The sequence below is a fragment of the Carica papaya genome, chromosome 1 (genome assembly GCF_054855325.1).
Source record: "Carica papaya isolate Zhongbai chromosome 1, ASM5485532v1, whole genome shotgun sequence".
Classification (NCBI taxonomy): Eukaryota; Viridiplantae; Streptophyta; class Magnoliopsida; order Brassicales; family Caricaceae; genus Carica; species Carica papaya.
In genome coordinates, this window is record NC_142309.1 from 14,796,179 (window position 1) to 14,812,199 (window position 16,021).

A 16,021-nucleotide genomic window follows, 5' to 3' on the forward strand; every position below is an offset into this window, starting at 1 on the left:
GGAAATAAATGACTGGAGGGGGAAGAAAGGAGGAGTGTATGTATTTGCAGCGCAAAATTAAATAGTTCAATCATACCAGCACCATTGCACCGGATCTCATTAGAACTCCGTAGTTAAGTGTGCTTGGGTGAGAGTAGTTCTCGGATGGGTGACCTCTTGGGAAGTTCTCGTGTCGCACCAATTTTTTTTTCAGACGGGTCATTCGACGTTACGCGCGACTGGAACTATGGTCATCTGGTTCATACACAAATGTGAGTCAAAAAGCAGGGGCATTTTAATCGATATTAGAACGAGAAGGAGAGGTGTAGTTTGAACGCACAAGGAAACAAATAATGGGAGGGGGGAGGGAAGGAGAAGGAGTGTATGTATTTTCAATACAAAATGAAATAGGTGCGATCATACTAGCACAAATGCACCGGATCCCATCAGAACTCCGCAGTTAAGTGTGCTTTCGCGAAAATAGTACAAGGATGGGTTACATTCTGGGAAGTTCTCGTGTTGCACCCATTTTTTTTTCAGATGGGTCATTCGACGTTACACGCGACTGGAACTATGGTACGCTGGCTTATACGCAAATGTTAGTCAAGAAGCAGGGGCATTTTAATCGATATTAGAACGAGAAAGAGTGGTGCAGTGTGAACGCACAAGGAAACAAATGACAGGAGGGGGGAGGGAAGGAGAAGGAGTGTATGTATTTGTAGTAGGAAATGAAAAAGGTGCGATCATACCAGCACAAATGCACCGGATCCCATCAGAACTCCCCAGTGAAGTGTGCTTTGGCGAAAGTAGTACAAGGATAGGTTACCTCCTGGGAAGTTCTCGTGATGCACCCATTTTTTTTCTGATGGGTCGTTCGACGTTACACACGACTGGAACTATGGTCCGCTGGTTTATACGCAAAATGTGACTCAAGACGCAGGGGCATTTTAATTGATATTTGAACGAGAATGAGAAGTGAAGTGTGAACGCACCAGGAAACAAATGACGGGAGGAGAAAGAAAGGAGAAGGAGTGTATATATTTGCAGTGCAAAATGAAACAGGCGCGATCATACCATCACTAATACACCGGATCCCATTAGAACTCCGCAGCTAAGTGTGCTTGGGCGAGATTAGTACTCAGATGGGTGACCTCTTGGGAAGTCCTCGTGTTGCACCCATTTTTTTCGGATGGGTCGTTCGACGTTATGCGCGAAGGGAATTATGAACTGCTGGTTCATTCGCAAAGGTGAGTCATGGTGCCTGGGCATTTTACTTGATATTAGAATGAGAATGAGAGATGCAGAGTGCACGCACAAGGAAACAAATGACGGGAGGGGCGATGGAAGGAGAAGGAGTGTATGTATTTTCAGCACCAAATGAGACAGGTGCGATCATACCAGCACAAATGCTTCGGATTCTATCAGAACTCCGCAAGTTAAGGGTGCTTGGGCGAGAGTAGTACTAGGATGGGCGACCTCCTGCGAAGTCCTTATATTTCATCCATTTTCTTGGTAAGTCCTCGTGTTACACCCATTTTTTTGCAGATGATTCTTTCGACGTTACGCGCGACTTGAATTATGGTCTGCAGGTTTATTCGCAAATTGAGTCACGGCACCGTGGCATTTTACTTGATATTTGAATGAGAAGGAGAGATGCAGAGTGCACGCACAAGGAAACAAATGACGGGAGGGGGAAGAATGGAGAAGGAGTGTATGTATTTGCAGCGCAAAATTAAATACGTGTTATCATACCAGCACTAATTCACCGGATCCTATCAGAACTCCGCAGTTAAATGTGCTTGGGCGAGAGTATTACTCGGATGGGTGACCTCCTGGGAAGTCCTCGTGTTGCACCCATTTTTTTTCGGATGGGTCGTTCGATATTACGTGCGAATGGAATTATAAACCACTGGTTCATTCGCAAAGGTGAGTCACGGTATCGTCCCATTTTTCTTGATATTAGAACGAGAAGGAGAGATGCAGAGTGCACGCACAAGGAAACTAATGATGGGAAGGGGGAGGGAAGGAGTGTATGTATTTCCAGCACAAAATGAAACGGGTGCGATCATACCAGCACAGATGCACCGGATCCCATCAGAACTCTGCAGTTAATTGTGCTTTGGCGAAAGTAGTTCAAGGATGGGTTACCTCCTAGGAAGTTCTCGTGTTGCACCCATTTTTTTTTTCAGGTAGGCCGTTCGACGTTACGCGCGACTGGAACTATGGTTCGCTGGTTTATAAGCAAATGTGAGTCAAGACGCAGGGGCATTTTAATTGATATTAGAACGAGAAGGAGAGGTGAAGTTTGAACGCACCAGGAAACAAATTACGGGAGGGGGAAGAAAGGAGAAGGAGTGTATGTATTTGCAGTGCAAAATGAAACAGGTGCGATCATACCAGCACTAATGCACCGGATCCCATCAGAACTCCGCAGTCAAGTTTGCTTGGGCGAGAGTAGTTCTTGGATGGGTGACCTCCTAGGAAGTCCTCGTGTTGCACCCATTTTTTTTCGGATGGGTCGTTCGATGTTACGCGCGAATGGAATTATGAACCGCTGGTTCACTCGCAAAGGTGAGTCACAGTGCCGGGGCATTTTACTTGATATTAGAACGAGAATGAGAGATGCAGAGTGCACGCACAAGGAAACAAATGACGGGAGGGGGGATGGAAGGAGAAAGAGTGTATGTATTTGCAGCGCAGAATGAAACATGAGCGATCATACCAGCACTAATGCAACGGATTCTATCAGAACTCCGCAGTTAAGGATGCTTGGGCGAGAGTAGTACTAGGATGGGTGACCTCCTGCGAAGTCCTTATATTTCACCCATTTTCTTGGGAAGTTTTCGTGTTGCACCCATTTTTTTGCAGATAATTCTTTCGACGTTACGCGCGACTTGAATTATGGTCCGCAGGTTTATTCACAAATGTGAGTCACAGCGTCGTGGCATTTTACTTGATATTTAAACGAGAACGGGAGGTGCAGTGCGCACGCACAAGGAAACAAATGAGGGGAGGGGAAGAAAGGAGGAGTGTATGTATTTGCAGCGCAAAATTAAATAGGTGCGATCATACCAGCACTAATGCACCGGATCCCATCAGAACTATGCAATTAAGTGTGTTTGGGCGAGAGTAGTACTCGGATGGGTGACCTCCTTGGAAGTTCTCGTGTCGCACCAATTTTTTTTTAGACAGGTCGTTCGACGTTACGCGCGACTAGAACTATGGTCCGCTGGTTTATACGCAAATTTGAGTCAAGAAGCAGGGGCATTTTAATCGATATTAGAACGACAATGAGAGATGCAATGTGAACACACAAGGAAAATAATGATGGGAGGGGGGAGGAAAGGAGAAGGAGTGTATGTATTTTCAGCACGAAATGAAACAGGTGCGATCATACCAGCACAAATGCACCAGATCCAATCAGAACTCCGCAGTTAAGTGTTCTTTGGCGAAAGTAGTACAAGGATGGGTTACCTCCTGGGAAGTTCTCGTGTTGTACCTATTTTTTTTTCAGATGGGTCGTTCGACGTTACGCGCGACTAGAAGTATGGTCCGCCGGTTTATACGCAAATGTGAGTCAAGACGCAGGGGCATTTTAATTGATATTAGAACAAAAAGGAGAGGTGAAGTGTGAACGCACCAGGAAGTAAATGATGGGAGGGGGAAGAAAGGAGAAGGAGTTATGTATTTGAAGTGCGAAATGAAACATGTGCGATCATACCAGTACTAATTCACCGGATCCCATCAGAACTCCACAGTCAAGTGTGCTTGTGCGAGAGTAGTACTCGAATGGGTGACCTCCTGGGAAGTCCTCGTGTTCCACCAATTTTTTTTTTTGGATAGGTCGTTCGACGTTACGCGAGAATGGAATTATGAACCGCTGGTTCATTCGCAAAGGTGAATAACGGTGCCGGGACATTTTACTTGATATTAGAACGAAAAGGAGAGATGCAGAGTGGACGCACAAGGAAACAAATGATGAGAGGGGGGATGGAATGAGAAAGAGCGTATGTATTTGCAGCGCATAATGAAACATGAGCGATCATACCAGCACTAATGCAACAGATTCTATCAGAACTCCGCAAGTTAAGGGTTCTTGGGCGAGAGTAGTACTAGGATGGGTGACCTCCTGCGAAGTCTTTATATTTCACCCATTTTCTTGGGAAGTCCTCGTGTTGCACCCATTTTTTTCAGATGATTCTTTCGACGTTACACGCGACTCTAATTATGGTCCGCAGGTTTATTCGCAAATGTGAGTAATGGCGCCGTGGCATTTTACTTGATATTTGAACGAGAACGGGCGGTGCATGCGCACGCACAAGGAGACAAATGACGGGAGGGGGAAGAAAGGAGAAGGAGTGTATGTATTTGCAACGCGAAATTAAACAGGTGCGATCATACCAGCACTAATACACCGGATCCCATCAGAACTCTGCAGTTAAGTGTACTTGGGTGAGAGTAGTACTCGTATGGGTGACCTCTAGGGAAGTCCTCGTGTCGCACCAATTTTTTTTCAGACGGGTCGTTCGACGTTACGCGCGACTGGAACTATGGTCCGCTGGTTTATACGTAAATGTGAGTCAAGAAGCAGGGGCATTTTAACGATATTAGAATGAGGAGAGGTGCAGTGTGAACGCACAAAGAAACAAATGATGAGAGGGGGGAGGGAAGGAGAAGGAGTGTATGTATTTTCACCACGAAATCAAACAGGCGCGATCATACCAGCACAAATGCACCGGATCCCATCAGAACTCCGCAGTTAAGTGTGTTTTGGGGAAAGTAGTACATGGATGGGTTACTTCATGGGAAGTTCTCGTGTTGAACCCATCTTTTTTTTTAGATAGGTCGTTCGACGTTACGCGCGACTAGAACTATGGTTCGCTGGTTTATACGCAAATGTGAGTCAAGACGCAGGGGCATTTTAATTGATATTAGAACGAGAATGAGAGGTGAAGTGTGAACACACCAGGAAACAAATGATGGGAGGGGGAAAAAAGGCGAAGGAGTGTATGTATTTGAAGCGAAAAATGAAACAGTTGCGATCAAACTAGCACTAATGCGCCGGATCCCATCAGAACTCCGTAGTTAAGTGTGTTTGGGTGAGAGTAGTACTCGGATGGGTGACCTCCTGGGAAGTCCTCGTGTTGCACCCATTTTTGTTCGGATGGGTCATTCGACGTTGCGCGCGAATGGAATTATGAACCGCTGGTTCATTCGCAAAGGTGAGTTACGGTGCTGGGGCATTTTACTTGATAATAGAACGAGAAGGAGAGATGGAGAGTGGACGCACAAGGAAACAAATGACGGGAGGGGGGATGGAAGGAGATAGAGTGTATGTATTTGTAACGCAGAATGAAACATGAGCGATCATACCAGCACTAATGCAACGGATTCTATAAGAACTCCACAAGTTAAGGGTACTTGGGCGAGAGTAGTACTAGGATGGGTGACCTCCTGCGAGGTCCTTATATTTCACCCATTTTCTTGGGAAGTTCTCGTGTTGCACCCATTTTTTTGCAGATGATTCTTTCAACGTTACGTGCGACTTAAATTATGGTCCGCAGGTTTATTCGCAAATATGAGTCACGACACCGTGGAATTTTACTTGATATTTGAACGAGAATGGGAGGTGCAGTGCGCACGCACGAGGAAACAAATGATGGGAGGGGGAAGAAAGAAGAAGGAGTGTATATATTTGTAGCGCGATATTAAATAGGTGCGATCATACCAGCACTAATGCACTGGATGCCATCAAAACTCCGTATTTAAGTGTGCTTGAGCGAGGGTAGACTCGGATGGCTGACCTCCTTGGAAGTCCTCGTATTGCAATAATTTTTTTTCAGACGGGTCGTTCGACATTACGTGCGGTTGGAACTATAGTCCGCTGGTTTATACGCAAATATGAGTTAAAAAGTAGGGCCATTTTAATCAATATTAGAACGAGTATGAGAGGTGCAATGTGAACGCACAAGGAAACAAACGATGGGAGGGGGGAGGGAAGGAGAAGGAGTGTATGTATTTTCAGCACGAAATAAAACAGGTGCAATCATACCAGCACAAAGGCACCGGATCCCATCAGAACTCTGCAGTTAAGTGTGCTTTGGCGAAAGTGATACAAGGGTGGGATACCTCCTGGGAATTTCTCGTGTTGCACCCATTTTTTTTTCAGATGGGTCGTTCAACATTACGCGCGACTGGAACTATGGTCCACTGGTTTATACACAAATGTGAGTCAAGACGTAGGGGAATTTTAATTGATGTTAGAACGAGAAGGAGAGGTGAAGTGTGAACACACCAGAAAACAAATGACGGGAGGGGGAAGAAAGGAGAAGGAGTGTATGTATTTGTAGCGCAAAATGAAACAGGTGCGATCATACCAGCACTAATACACCGGATTCCATCAGAACTCCGCAGTTAAGTGTGGTTGGGCGAGAGTAGTACTCGGATGGGTGACCTCCTGGGAAGTCCTTGTGTTGCACCCATTTTTTTTCGGATGGGTCGTTCATCGTTACGCGCGAATGAAATTATGAATCGCTTGTTCATTCACAAAGGCGAGCCACGATGTCGGTGCATTTTACTTGATATTAGAACAAGAATGAGAGATGCAGAGTGCACGCACAAGGAAACAAATGACGGGAGGGGGGATGGAAGGAGAAAGAGTGTATGTATTTGTAGCGCAGAATGAAACATGAGCAATCATACCAGCACTAATACAACGGATTCTATCAGAACTCCGCAAGTTAAGGGTGCTTGGGCGAGAGTCGTACTAGGATGGGTGACCTCCTGCGAAGTCCTTATATTTCACCCATTTTCTTGGGAAGTCCTCGTGTTGCACCAATTTTTTTGCAGATGATTCTTTCGACGTTACGCGCGACTTGAATTATGGTCCGTAGGTTTATTCGCAAATGTGAGTCACGGCACTATTGCATTTTACATGATATTTGAACGAGAATGGGAGGTGCAGTGCGTACGCACAAGGAAACAAATGAGGGGAGGGGAAGAAAGGAGGAGTGTATGTATTTGCAGCGCAAAATTAAACAGGTGCGATCATACCAGCACTAATGCACCGGATCCCATCAGAACTATGCAATTAAGTGTGCTTGGGCGAGAGTAGTACTCGGATGGGTGACCTCCTTGGAAGTTCTCGTGTCGCACCATTCTTTTTAGACAGGTCGTTCGACGTTACGCGCGACTGGAATTATGGTCCGCTGGTTTATACACAAATTTGAGTCAAGAAGCAGGGGCATTTTAATCGATATTAGAACGACAAGGAGAGATGCAATGTGAACACATAAGGAAAATAATGATGGGAGAGGGGAGGAAAGGAGAAGGAGTGTATGTATTTTCAGCACGAAATGAAACAGGTGCGATCATACCCGCCCAAATGCACCGAATCCCATCAGAACTCCGCAGTTAAGTGTGCTTTGGCGAAAGTAGTACAAGGATTGGTTATCTCCTAGGAAGTTCTCATGTTGCACCCTTTTTTTTCATATGGGTCGTTCGACGTTACGCGCGACTAGAACTATGGTCCGCTGGTTTATACGAAAATGTGAGTCAAGACGCACGGGCATTTTAATTGATATTAGAACGCGAAGGAGAGGTGAAGTGTGAACGCACTAGGAAACAAATGACGGGAGGGGGAAGAAAGGAGAAGGAGTGTATGTATTTGCAGCGCGAAATGAAACAGGTGCGATCATAACAGCACAAATGCATCGGATCCCATCAGAACTTCGCAGTGAAGTGTGTTTTGGCGAAAGTAGTACAATGATAGGTTACCTCCTGGGAAGTTCTCGTGTTGCACCCATTTTTTTTTCTGATGGGTTGTTCGACATTACGCACGACTGGAACTATGGTTCGCTGGTTTATACGCAAATGTGAGTCAAGATGCAGGGGCATTTTAGTTGATATTAGAACAAGAAGGAGAGGTGAAGTGTCAACGCATCAGGAAACAAATGACGGGAGGGGGAAGAAAGGAGAAGGAGTGTATGTATTTGCAGCTCTAAATGAAACAAGTGCGATCATACCAGCACTAATGCACCAGATCCCATCAGAACTCCGCAGTTAAGTGTGCATGGGCGAGAGTTGTACTCGGATAGGTGACCTCCTGGGAAGTTCTCGTGTTACACCCATTTTTTTCGGATGGGTCGATCGACGTTACGCGCGAATGGAATTATGAACCACTGGTTCATTCGCAAAGGTGAGTCACGGTGCCGGGGCATTTTACTTGATATTTGAACGAGAATGAGAGATGCAGAGTGCACGCACGAGGAAACAAATGAGGGGAGGGGGGATGGAACGAAAAAGAGTGTATGTATTTACAGCGCAGAATGAAACATTAGCAATCATACCAGCACTAATGCAACGAATTCTATCAGAACTCCGCAAGTTATGGGTGCTTGGGTGAGAGTAGTACTGGGATGGGTGACCTCCTGCGAAGTCCTTATATTTCTCCCATTTTCTTGGGAAGTCCTCGTGTTGCACCCATTGTTTTGCAAATGATTCTTTCGACGTCACGCGCGACTTGAATTATGGTCCAATGGTTTATTCGCAAATATGTGTCATGGCACCGTGGCATTTTACTTGATATTAGAACGAGAACGGGAGGTGCAGTGCGCACGCGCAAGAAAACAAATGACGGGAGGGGTAAGACAGGAGAAGGAGTGTATGTATTTGCAGCGCGAAATGAAACAGGTGTGATCATACCAGCACTAATGCACCGGATCCCATCAGAACTCCGCAGTTAAATGTGCTTCGGCGAGAGTAGTACTCGAATGGGTGACCTCCTAGGAAGTCCTCGTGTTGTACCCATTTTTTTCAGATGGGTCATTCGACGTTACGCGCGAAAGGAATTATGAAACGCTGGTTCATTCGCAAAGGTGAGTCACGGTACCGGGGCATTTTACTTGTTATTAGAACGAGAAGGAGAGAGGCAGGGTGCACACATAAGGAAACAAATGACGGGAGAGGGGATGGAAGGAGAAAGAGTGTATGTATTTGCAGCACAGAATGAAACATGAGTGATCATACCAGCACTAATGCAACAGATTCTATCAGAACTCCGCAGTTAAGGGTGTTTGGGCGAGAGTAGTACTAGGATGGGTGACTTCCTGCGCAGTCCATATATTTCACCCATTTTATTGGGAAGTCCTCGTGTTGCACCCATTTTTTTGCAGATGATTCTTTCGACGTTACGCGCGACTTGAATTAAGGTCCGCAGGTTTATTCACAAATGTGAGTCACAGCGCCGTGGGATTTTACTTGATATTAGAACGAGAACGGGAGGTGTAGTGCGCACGCACAAGGAAACAAATGACGGGAGGGGGAAGCAAGGAGAAGGAGTGTATGTTTATGCAGCGCGAAATTAAACAGGTGCAATCATACCAGCACTAATGCACCGGATCCCATCAGAACTCCGCAGTTTTGTGTTCTTGAGCGAGAGTAGTACTCGGATGGGTGACCTCCTGGGAAGTTCTCGTGTCGCACCAATTTTTTTTCAGACGGGTCGTTCGACGTTACGCGCGACTGGAGCTATGGTCCGCTGGTTTATTCGCAAATGTGAGTCAAAAAGCAGGGGCATTTTAATCGATATTAGAACGAGAAGGAGAGGTGCAGTGCGAACGCACAAGGAAACAAATGATGGGAGGGGGGAGGGAAGGAGAATGAGTGTATGTATTTTCAGCACGAAATTAAATAGGCGCAATCATACCCGCACAAATGCACCGGATCCCATCAAAACTCCGTAGTTAAGTGTGCTTTGGCGAAAGTAGTACAAGGATGGGTTACCTCCTGGCAAGTTCTCGTGTTGCACACATTTTTTTTTCAGATGGGCCGTTCAACGTTACACGCGACTGAAACTTTGGTCCGCTGGTTTATACGCAAATGTGAGTCAAGACGCAGGGGCATTTTAAATGATATTAGAACGAGAAGGAGAGGTGAAGTGTGAATGCACCGGGAAACAAATGATGGGAGGGGGAAGAAAGGAGAAGGACTGTATGTATTTGCATCGCAAAATGAAACAGGTGCGATCATACCAGCACTAATGCACCGTATCCCATCAGAGCTCCACAGTTAAGTGTACTTGGGCGAGAGTAGTACTCGGATGGGTGACCTCTTGGGAAGTCCTCGTGTTGCACCCATTTATTTTCGAATGGGTCATTCGACGTTACGTGCGAATGGAATTTTGAACTGCGGGTTTATTCGCAAAGGTGAGTCACGGTGCCGGGGCATTTTACTTGATATTAAAACGAGAAGGAGAGATGCAGAGTGTACGCACAAGGAAACAAATGACGGGAGGGGGGATGGAATGAGAAAGAGTGTATGTATTTGCTGCGCAGAATGAAACATGAGCGATCATACCAACACTAATGCAACGGATGCTATCAGAACTCCGCAAGTTAAGGGTGCTTGGGCGAGAGTTGTACTAGGATGGGTGAGCTCTTGCGAAGTCCTTATATTTCACCCATTTTCTTGGGAAGTCCTCGTGTTGCACCCATTTTTTTACAAATGATTCTTTCGACGTTACGCGCGATTTTAATTATGGTCTGCAGGTTTATTCGCAAATGTGAGTCACGGCGCCGTGGCATTTTACTTGATATTAGAACGAGAACGGGAGGTGCAGTGCGCACGCACAAGGAAACAAATGACGGGAGGGGGAAGAAAGGAGAAGGAGTGTATGTATTTGCAGCACGAAATTAAACAAGTGCGATCATACCAGCACTATTGCACCGGATCCCATTAAAACTCAGCAATTAAGTGTGCTTGGGCGAGAGTTGTACTCTGATGGGTGAACAAATGGGAAGTCCTCGTGTCGCACAAATTTTTTTTCAGACGGGTCGTTCGACGTTACGCGCGACTAGAACTATGGTCCGCTGGTTTATACGCAAATGTGAGTCAAGAAGCAGGGGCATTTTAATCGATATTAGAACGAGACGGAGAGGTGCATTGTGAACGCACAAAGAAACAAATGACGGGAGGGGGGAGGGAAGGAGAAGGAGTGTATGTATTTTCAGCACGAAATGATACAGGTTCGATTATACCTGCACTAATGAAACGGATTCTATCAGAACTCCGCAGGTAAGTGTACTTTGGCGAAAGTAGTACAAGGATGGGTTACCTCTTGGGAAGTTCTGTATTGCACCTATTTTTTTTTCAGATGGGTCGTTCAATGTTACGCGCGACTGGAACTATGGTCCGCTGGTTTATACACAAATATGAGTCAAGACGCAAGGGCATTTTAATTGATATTAGAACGAGAATGAGAGGTGAAGTGTGAATGCACCAGGAAACAAATGACGGGAGGGGGCAGAAAGAAGAAGGAGTGTATGTATTTGCAGCGCGAAATGAAACAGGTGCGATCATACCAGCACTAATGAACCGTATCCCATCAGAGCTCCACAGTTAAGTGTGCTTGGGCGAGAGTAGTACTCGGATGGGTGACCTCCTGCGAAGTCCTCGTGTTGCACCCATTTATTTTCGGATGGGTCGTTCATCGTTACGCGAGAATGGAATTATGAACCGCTGGTTCATTTGCAAAGGTGAGTCTCGGTGCCGGGGAATTTTACTTAATATTAGAACGAGAAGGAGAGATGCAGAGTGCACGCACAAGGAAACAAATGACGGGAGGGGGGATGGAAGGAGAAAGAGTGTATGTATTTGCAGCGCAGAGTGAAACATGAGCGATCATACCAGCACTAATGCAACGAATTCTATCAGAACTCCGCGGTTAAGGGTGCTTGGGCGAGAGTAGTACTAAGATGGGTGACCTCCTGCGAAGTCCTTATATTTCACCCATTTTCTTGGGAAGTCTTAGTGTTGCACCCATTTTTTTGCAAATGATTCTTTCGACATTACGCGCAACTTGAATTATGGTCCGCAGGTTTATTCGCAAATGTGAGTCAGGGCGCCGTGGCATTTTGCTTAATATTTGAACTAGAACGGGAGGTGCAGTGCGCATGCACAAGTAAACAAATGACGGGAGGGGGAAGAAAAGAGAAGGATTGTATGTATTTGCAGCGCGAAATTAAACAGGTGCGATCATACCAGCACTAATGCACCGGATCCCATCAGAACTCTGCAATTAAATGTGCTTGGGCGAGAGTAGTACTCGGATGGTAAATTATTTAAGAAAGGTAAATTATTAATTTAATCTTCCAACTTTAGTTAATATTATAAATTAGTATAAAAAGTACTTTTATTACAATTTAGTCTTTCGAATTTTTAATTTTGATTCAAAACCATCATTTGAAAAAAAAAACCTTTAATTTTAATCACATGATGAATTATAGGCTAAACACATAAACTAAATTGGTAAAAATAGTTTAAACACAAAAAAATCTTTTTTCAAATCCAATTCACCATACTTCTAGGTATTATTGGCATTGTAACCAACAAAGATAGCAATTGAAATATACTTTAAAAACATAGAAAACAATATGAAGAGAGTACTTGAAATATCATATATATTTTAAAACATGTGAAAGATATGGATGTGATGTAATTTTTTTGTTTCTCATAACTTCTTTTCAACACGAAGAAGATATATAATGTCTTTTCATATCTGATGTCTATATGATAAATTAATTTTATAATTCTTTTAAAAATAATTCTTTCCATCTTTGTTATACTTTTAAGATTTCTTTTAAAATATTTTTACATAAGGACATTCAAATAAATTCATGTTAAAAAAATTCAAATGATTTTTTAATATTTTTTTTAAAAAATCTTAAGCTAAAAAATGAAAACTCTTGCTTATATAGAGGACATCATATCTTGAATATTCCGTTTTTTATTTTTTTCTCTTTCAAATGTGCCCATGTATTCTCTAAACATCATATCTTTCCTTTTTTGCTTATATTTAAAAAATCTTCGAGTTTTATTATAAAGGCTCAAACTCCCATTTAGGGTTCTGAGCACCCGTTTATCGTACAATAATGAAATAACTTTGGAAGATACCTTGCATAGTAAACTTTTAGAGTTTAAATATTACATTCTTTGCACAGTTGGTTTAAAAGATCTAATGTATATGAGGCATATAGGGCTCTAAAATAAAATATCACCATAAAGCAAGCAATTAACCTTAAATATTGTCTAGGCAAAAATAAAAGGCAATAATATCCTAGCTAATCTTTCACTGTTTAGGAACTGGTTCTTCGATGTCTTGATCCGAAATGATTAATAAAGAATATGGTGAGCTACACTTGCTCAATAAGAATATCAAAAGCCCTACAACCATAATACCAATCAAAGTGTTAATCAAAGTGTTGTAGAAGACCATAAAAATAATCAATGGAGTATTCACTTTTAATGAAAACTGGATACTGGTGCATCCTTCTCTTTTATTGAAACCAATTTTTACTTTTTTCTTTTTCCCAATAAACACTCATATACACAAAATCAAGATATTATCAAAACACAATAAAATATAGTTAATACACATCTCAATTAAATATAGATCTCAGTGTCCCTTTATTATTTTACTTCCAAACTAAAGTTTGCTTACCCTTTACATTTCCATCACACAATCTCATCCCTTTTACCAGTACCATGGGGGGCCCATAGGGATCCCTTATAAATTTGTATTCTCAACATTTTCGTACAAATCATCGGTCGTCCCCATACCTCGTCCAATAATGGGCACCACCTTAATCAGTCGTATCCATACCCCATTTGGTATGAGCGCTATCAATTCCAGCCTCAACAGCCAAAAGTGTCTTTAGAAATGCTCTTGCCGAACTCACAATCAATATTAATCAGTTTATAGCAAGAATAGATTCTACACTTTAGAGGCAAAAAACTATTATTCAAAGCCAAATAGCATCTATTCGAAATTTGGACTTCAATTGGGTTAACTTTTTGAAATTCTCACTCAAAGGCCACAAAGTTCTCTGCCGAGTAACATTGAGAAGAATCCAAAAGATCAAGTGAAAACTATTACTCTTCGTAGAGGAGTTAACAGAGTTGAGTGAAGCAATAGTTGAACCACAAACAAAGACACTTTTAGATGATTCAAAAACAAGTCTAGGAGGAAAGGTTACAAGTCAAAGCTCTTCCCGGAAAATTCTTCACCATATGTTCCTCCTATTCCATATCCTCAGAGGTCCCATAAGCAGAAAGTGGATAAGTAGTTCTCTAAGTTCCTAAATAGATTTTTGGAAACTACATATCAACATTCCATTTACAAATGCTTTGGAGCAAATGCCTAGCTATGTGAAGTTTATAAAAGAAATCCTCTCGAACAAGAGAAAGCTAGGGGAATATGAGCCAATTACACTTACTGAGGAATGTAGTGCCATTTTAAAAAATAAATTACCCCAAAAGCTTAACGATCCTAGAAGCTTCAACATTCCTTGCACTATTAGGAACTCTCATTTTGAAAAAACTCTTTGTGATCTTGGAGAAAGTATTAATTTGATGCCTCTTTCAATGTACAAGAAGTTGGGTCTTAGAGAAGCAAAGCCAACAACAGTCTCTTTACAGTTGGTTGGTCAATGTATTAAATATCCAAGGGGGATTATTGAGGATGTCTTGGTGAAAGTGGATAAGTTTATCTTGCCAGCATATTTTATTGTTCTTGACATGGAAGAAGACTGAAAAATTCTAATTATTCTCGGTAGGCCATTCTTAGCTATGGGAAGAACTCTTAAAGAGTTTTAGAGAGAAAGAATGATCTAGAGAAAGAATGGGAAGAAATAGAGGGAAGAAAGACGTAAGAAAATTCTAAGGTTTCGATAAAGAATTTAGTATTTACCTCAACATACTAAAGAATATTTCTATATTAAATTAACGAAGTTTTAATTGATTGGTTGCATGCTTATTTTTTTTTATGCTTAAATAAAATTATTACATGTAAATGCATGCTTATATGAATGTATATAAAATTGATTAATAGCATGTTCAACTAAAAGGATTAATTTGCATTTATTGTTCGATGATGAAGTAATGAGCATGATGTTATAAGAATATGTATCAATATTGCCATTCATGGTTCATAAAATATTTCGTTAAGCTTTTTATCTTTGAGAGTTTTCTATTTCTTCCCCATCTGGTCTTAAAAGACGTAAAAGGACCGCTCCTTATGGATGATGGCGTACCATATAACGAGAGTGGTGATATGATATAATTGTAGGGGTCACCTTTGGTGAAGTACGTGCGTGACCATAGTTTACATGTAGGACCATTATGGTTGGCACGACCGTGGTCATAGATTATGTCATGGTTTTGCAAGTCGTAAATGTGCTGTTGGTTTGGCAAGCAGCAAATTGCTGAGATATAAAATGAAATGAATTGGTCATTCCACATGAGTAGTCAGAAATCCATATTGCCTTTGGTAGATGGAAGTCAGAACGACTTTGTGCGAAGAATAAAAATGAAATAAAGAGCATCTCATGATTTGTTTGATTTTCTCTATTTTCAGCATGTTTGATTTGATTGACATGATATGACAGATTTGATATTTTTTTAATAAAATAAATTATTTTCATAATTAACAAATGGACTATAGTTGACACGACCGTGGTCATAGATCGTGTCATGGTTTGGCAAGTCACAAATTGTTGTTATAAATGAAATGAATTTATCATTTCGTATGGGTATTCAGAAATCCGTATTGCCCTCAATAGATGGAAGTCAAAACGACTTCGTGAAGAAAGACACGAAAAATAGTACATATCATGATTTATTTGATTTTCTCTATTTTCAGCATGATGTATTTGATTGATATGGTATGTTGAATTGATGGCTTCCTTAACAAAATAAACTATTTTCATAATTTAATAAAGGACCCTGACATGACTCTTGATTGTAAGTAATGATACCTGTAATTACTTTTAAAATCTTATGATATTATTTTCCTTACTGAATATATGAAACTCACCCCTTTGCATGCCCCCCTCCAGGTGAGGAAGATAATGAGGAATCGATCGCATATCTACCCCTTGAAGTCTTTGAGGATCCCGTGGATCCATAAACCTTTTTGAGTGCATTACTTGTCTCGCACTCTGATGAGTCCTTTTACATAATGACAGAAGTGGTCCTTTCTGTATTT

The 16,021-nt window shown here is 42.3% G+C and overlaps 1 protein-coding gene and 22 pseudogenes across 1 annotated transcript; all 23 read left to right on the forward strand.

The window, feature by feature from the left end:
* Positions 1-62: 62 nt before the first annotated feature.
* Positions 63-181, forward strand: LOC148270332 (5S ribosomal RNA; annotated as a pseudogene).
* Positions 182-388: 207 nt separating this feature from the next.
* LOC148270333 (5S ribosomal RNA) lies at positions 389-507 on the forward strand (annotated as a pseudogene).
* A 207-nt stretch (positions 508-714) lies between these two features.
* Positions 715-833, forward strand: LOC148270334 (5S ribosomal RNA; annotated as a pseudogene).
* A 206-nt stretch (positions 834-1,039) lies between these two features.
* LOC148270335 (5S ribosomal RNA) lies at positions 1,040-1,158 on the forward strand (annotated as a pseudogene).
* Positions 1,159-1,717: 559 nt separating this feature from the next.
* LOC148270336 (5S ribosomal RNA) lies at positions 1,718-1,836 on the forward strand (annotated as a pseudogene).
* Positions 1,837-2,036: 200 nt separating this feature from the next.
* Positions 2,037-2,155, forward strand: LOC148270337 (5S ribosomal RNA; annotated as a pseudogene).
* A 207-nt stretch (positions 2,156-2,362) lies between these two features.
* LOC148270338 (5S ribosomal RNA) lies at positions 2,363-2,481 on the forward strand (annotated as a pseudogene).
* Positions 2,482-3,037: 556 nt separating this feature from the next.
* LOC148270339 (5S ribosomal RNA) lies at positions 3,038-3,156 on the forward strand (annotated as a pseudogene).
* A 206-nt stretch (positions 3,157-3,362) lies between these two features.
* Positions 3,363-3,481, forward strand: LOC148270340 (5S ribosomal RNA; annotated as a pseudogene).
* A 205-nt stretch (positions 3,482-3,686) lies between these two features.
* LOC148270341 (5S ribosomal RNA) lies at positions 3,687-3,805 on the forward strand (annotated as a pseudogene).
* Positions 3,806-4,366: 561 nt separating this feature from the next.
* On the forward strand, positions 4,367-4,485 carry LOC148270342 (5S ribosomal RNA; annotated as a pseudogene).
* A 202-nt stretch (positions 4,486-4,687) lies between these two features.
* LOC148270343 (5S ribosomal RNA) lies at positions 4,688-4,806 on the forward strand (annotated as a pseudogene).
* Positions 4,807-5,013: 207 nt separating this feature from the next.
* Positions 5,014-5,132, forward strand: LOC148270344 (5S ribosomal RNA; annotated as a pseudogene).
* An 885-nt stretch (positions 5,133-6,017) lies between these two features.
* On the forward strand, positions 6,018-6,136 carry LOC148270345 (5S ribosomal RNA; annotated as a pseudogene).
* A 206-nt stretch (positions 6,137-6,342) lies between these two features.
* On the forward strand, positions 6,343-6,461 carry LOC148270346 (5S ribosomal RNA; annotated as a pseudogene).
* A 557-nt stretch (positions 6,462-7,018) lies between these two features.
* LOC148270347 (5S ribosomal RNA) lies at positions 7,019-7,137 on the forward strand (annotated as a pseudogene).
* An 852-nt stretch (positions 7,138-7,989) lies between these two features.
* LOC148270348 (5S ribosomal RNA) lies at positions 7,990-8,108 on the forward strand (annotated as a pseudogene).
* A 560-nt stretch (positions 8,109-8,668) lies between these two features.
* On the forward strand, positions 8,669-8,787 carry LOC148270349 (5S ribosomal RNA; annotated as a pseudogene).
* Positions 8,788-9,346: 559 nt separating this feature from the next.
* Positions 9,347-9,465, forward strand: LOC148270350 (5S ribosomal RNA; annotated as a pseudogene).
* A 531-nt stretch (positions 9,466-9,996) lies between these two features.
* Positions 9,997-10,115, forward strand: LOC148270351 (5S ribosomal RNA; annotated as a pseudogene).
* A 561-nt stretch (positions 10,116-10,676) lies between these two features.
* Positions 10,677-10,795, forward strand: LOC148270352 (5S ribosomal RNA; annotated as a pseudogene).
* A 530-nt stretch (positions 10,796-11,325) lies between these two features.
* LOC148270353 (5S ribosomal RNA) lies at positions 11,326-11,444 on the forward strand (annotated as a pseudogene).
* A 2,728-nt stretch (positions 11,445-14,172) lies between these two features.
* LOC110824858 (uncharacterized) lies at positions 14,173-14,568 on the forward strand. Its single transcript, XM_022055357.1, has one exon. It carries the CDS (start codon positions 14,173-14,175, stop codon positions 14,566-14,568), a length of 396 nt encoding a protein of 131 aa, XP_021911049.1.
* Positions 14,569-16,021: the final 1,453 nt, after the last annotated feature.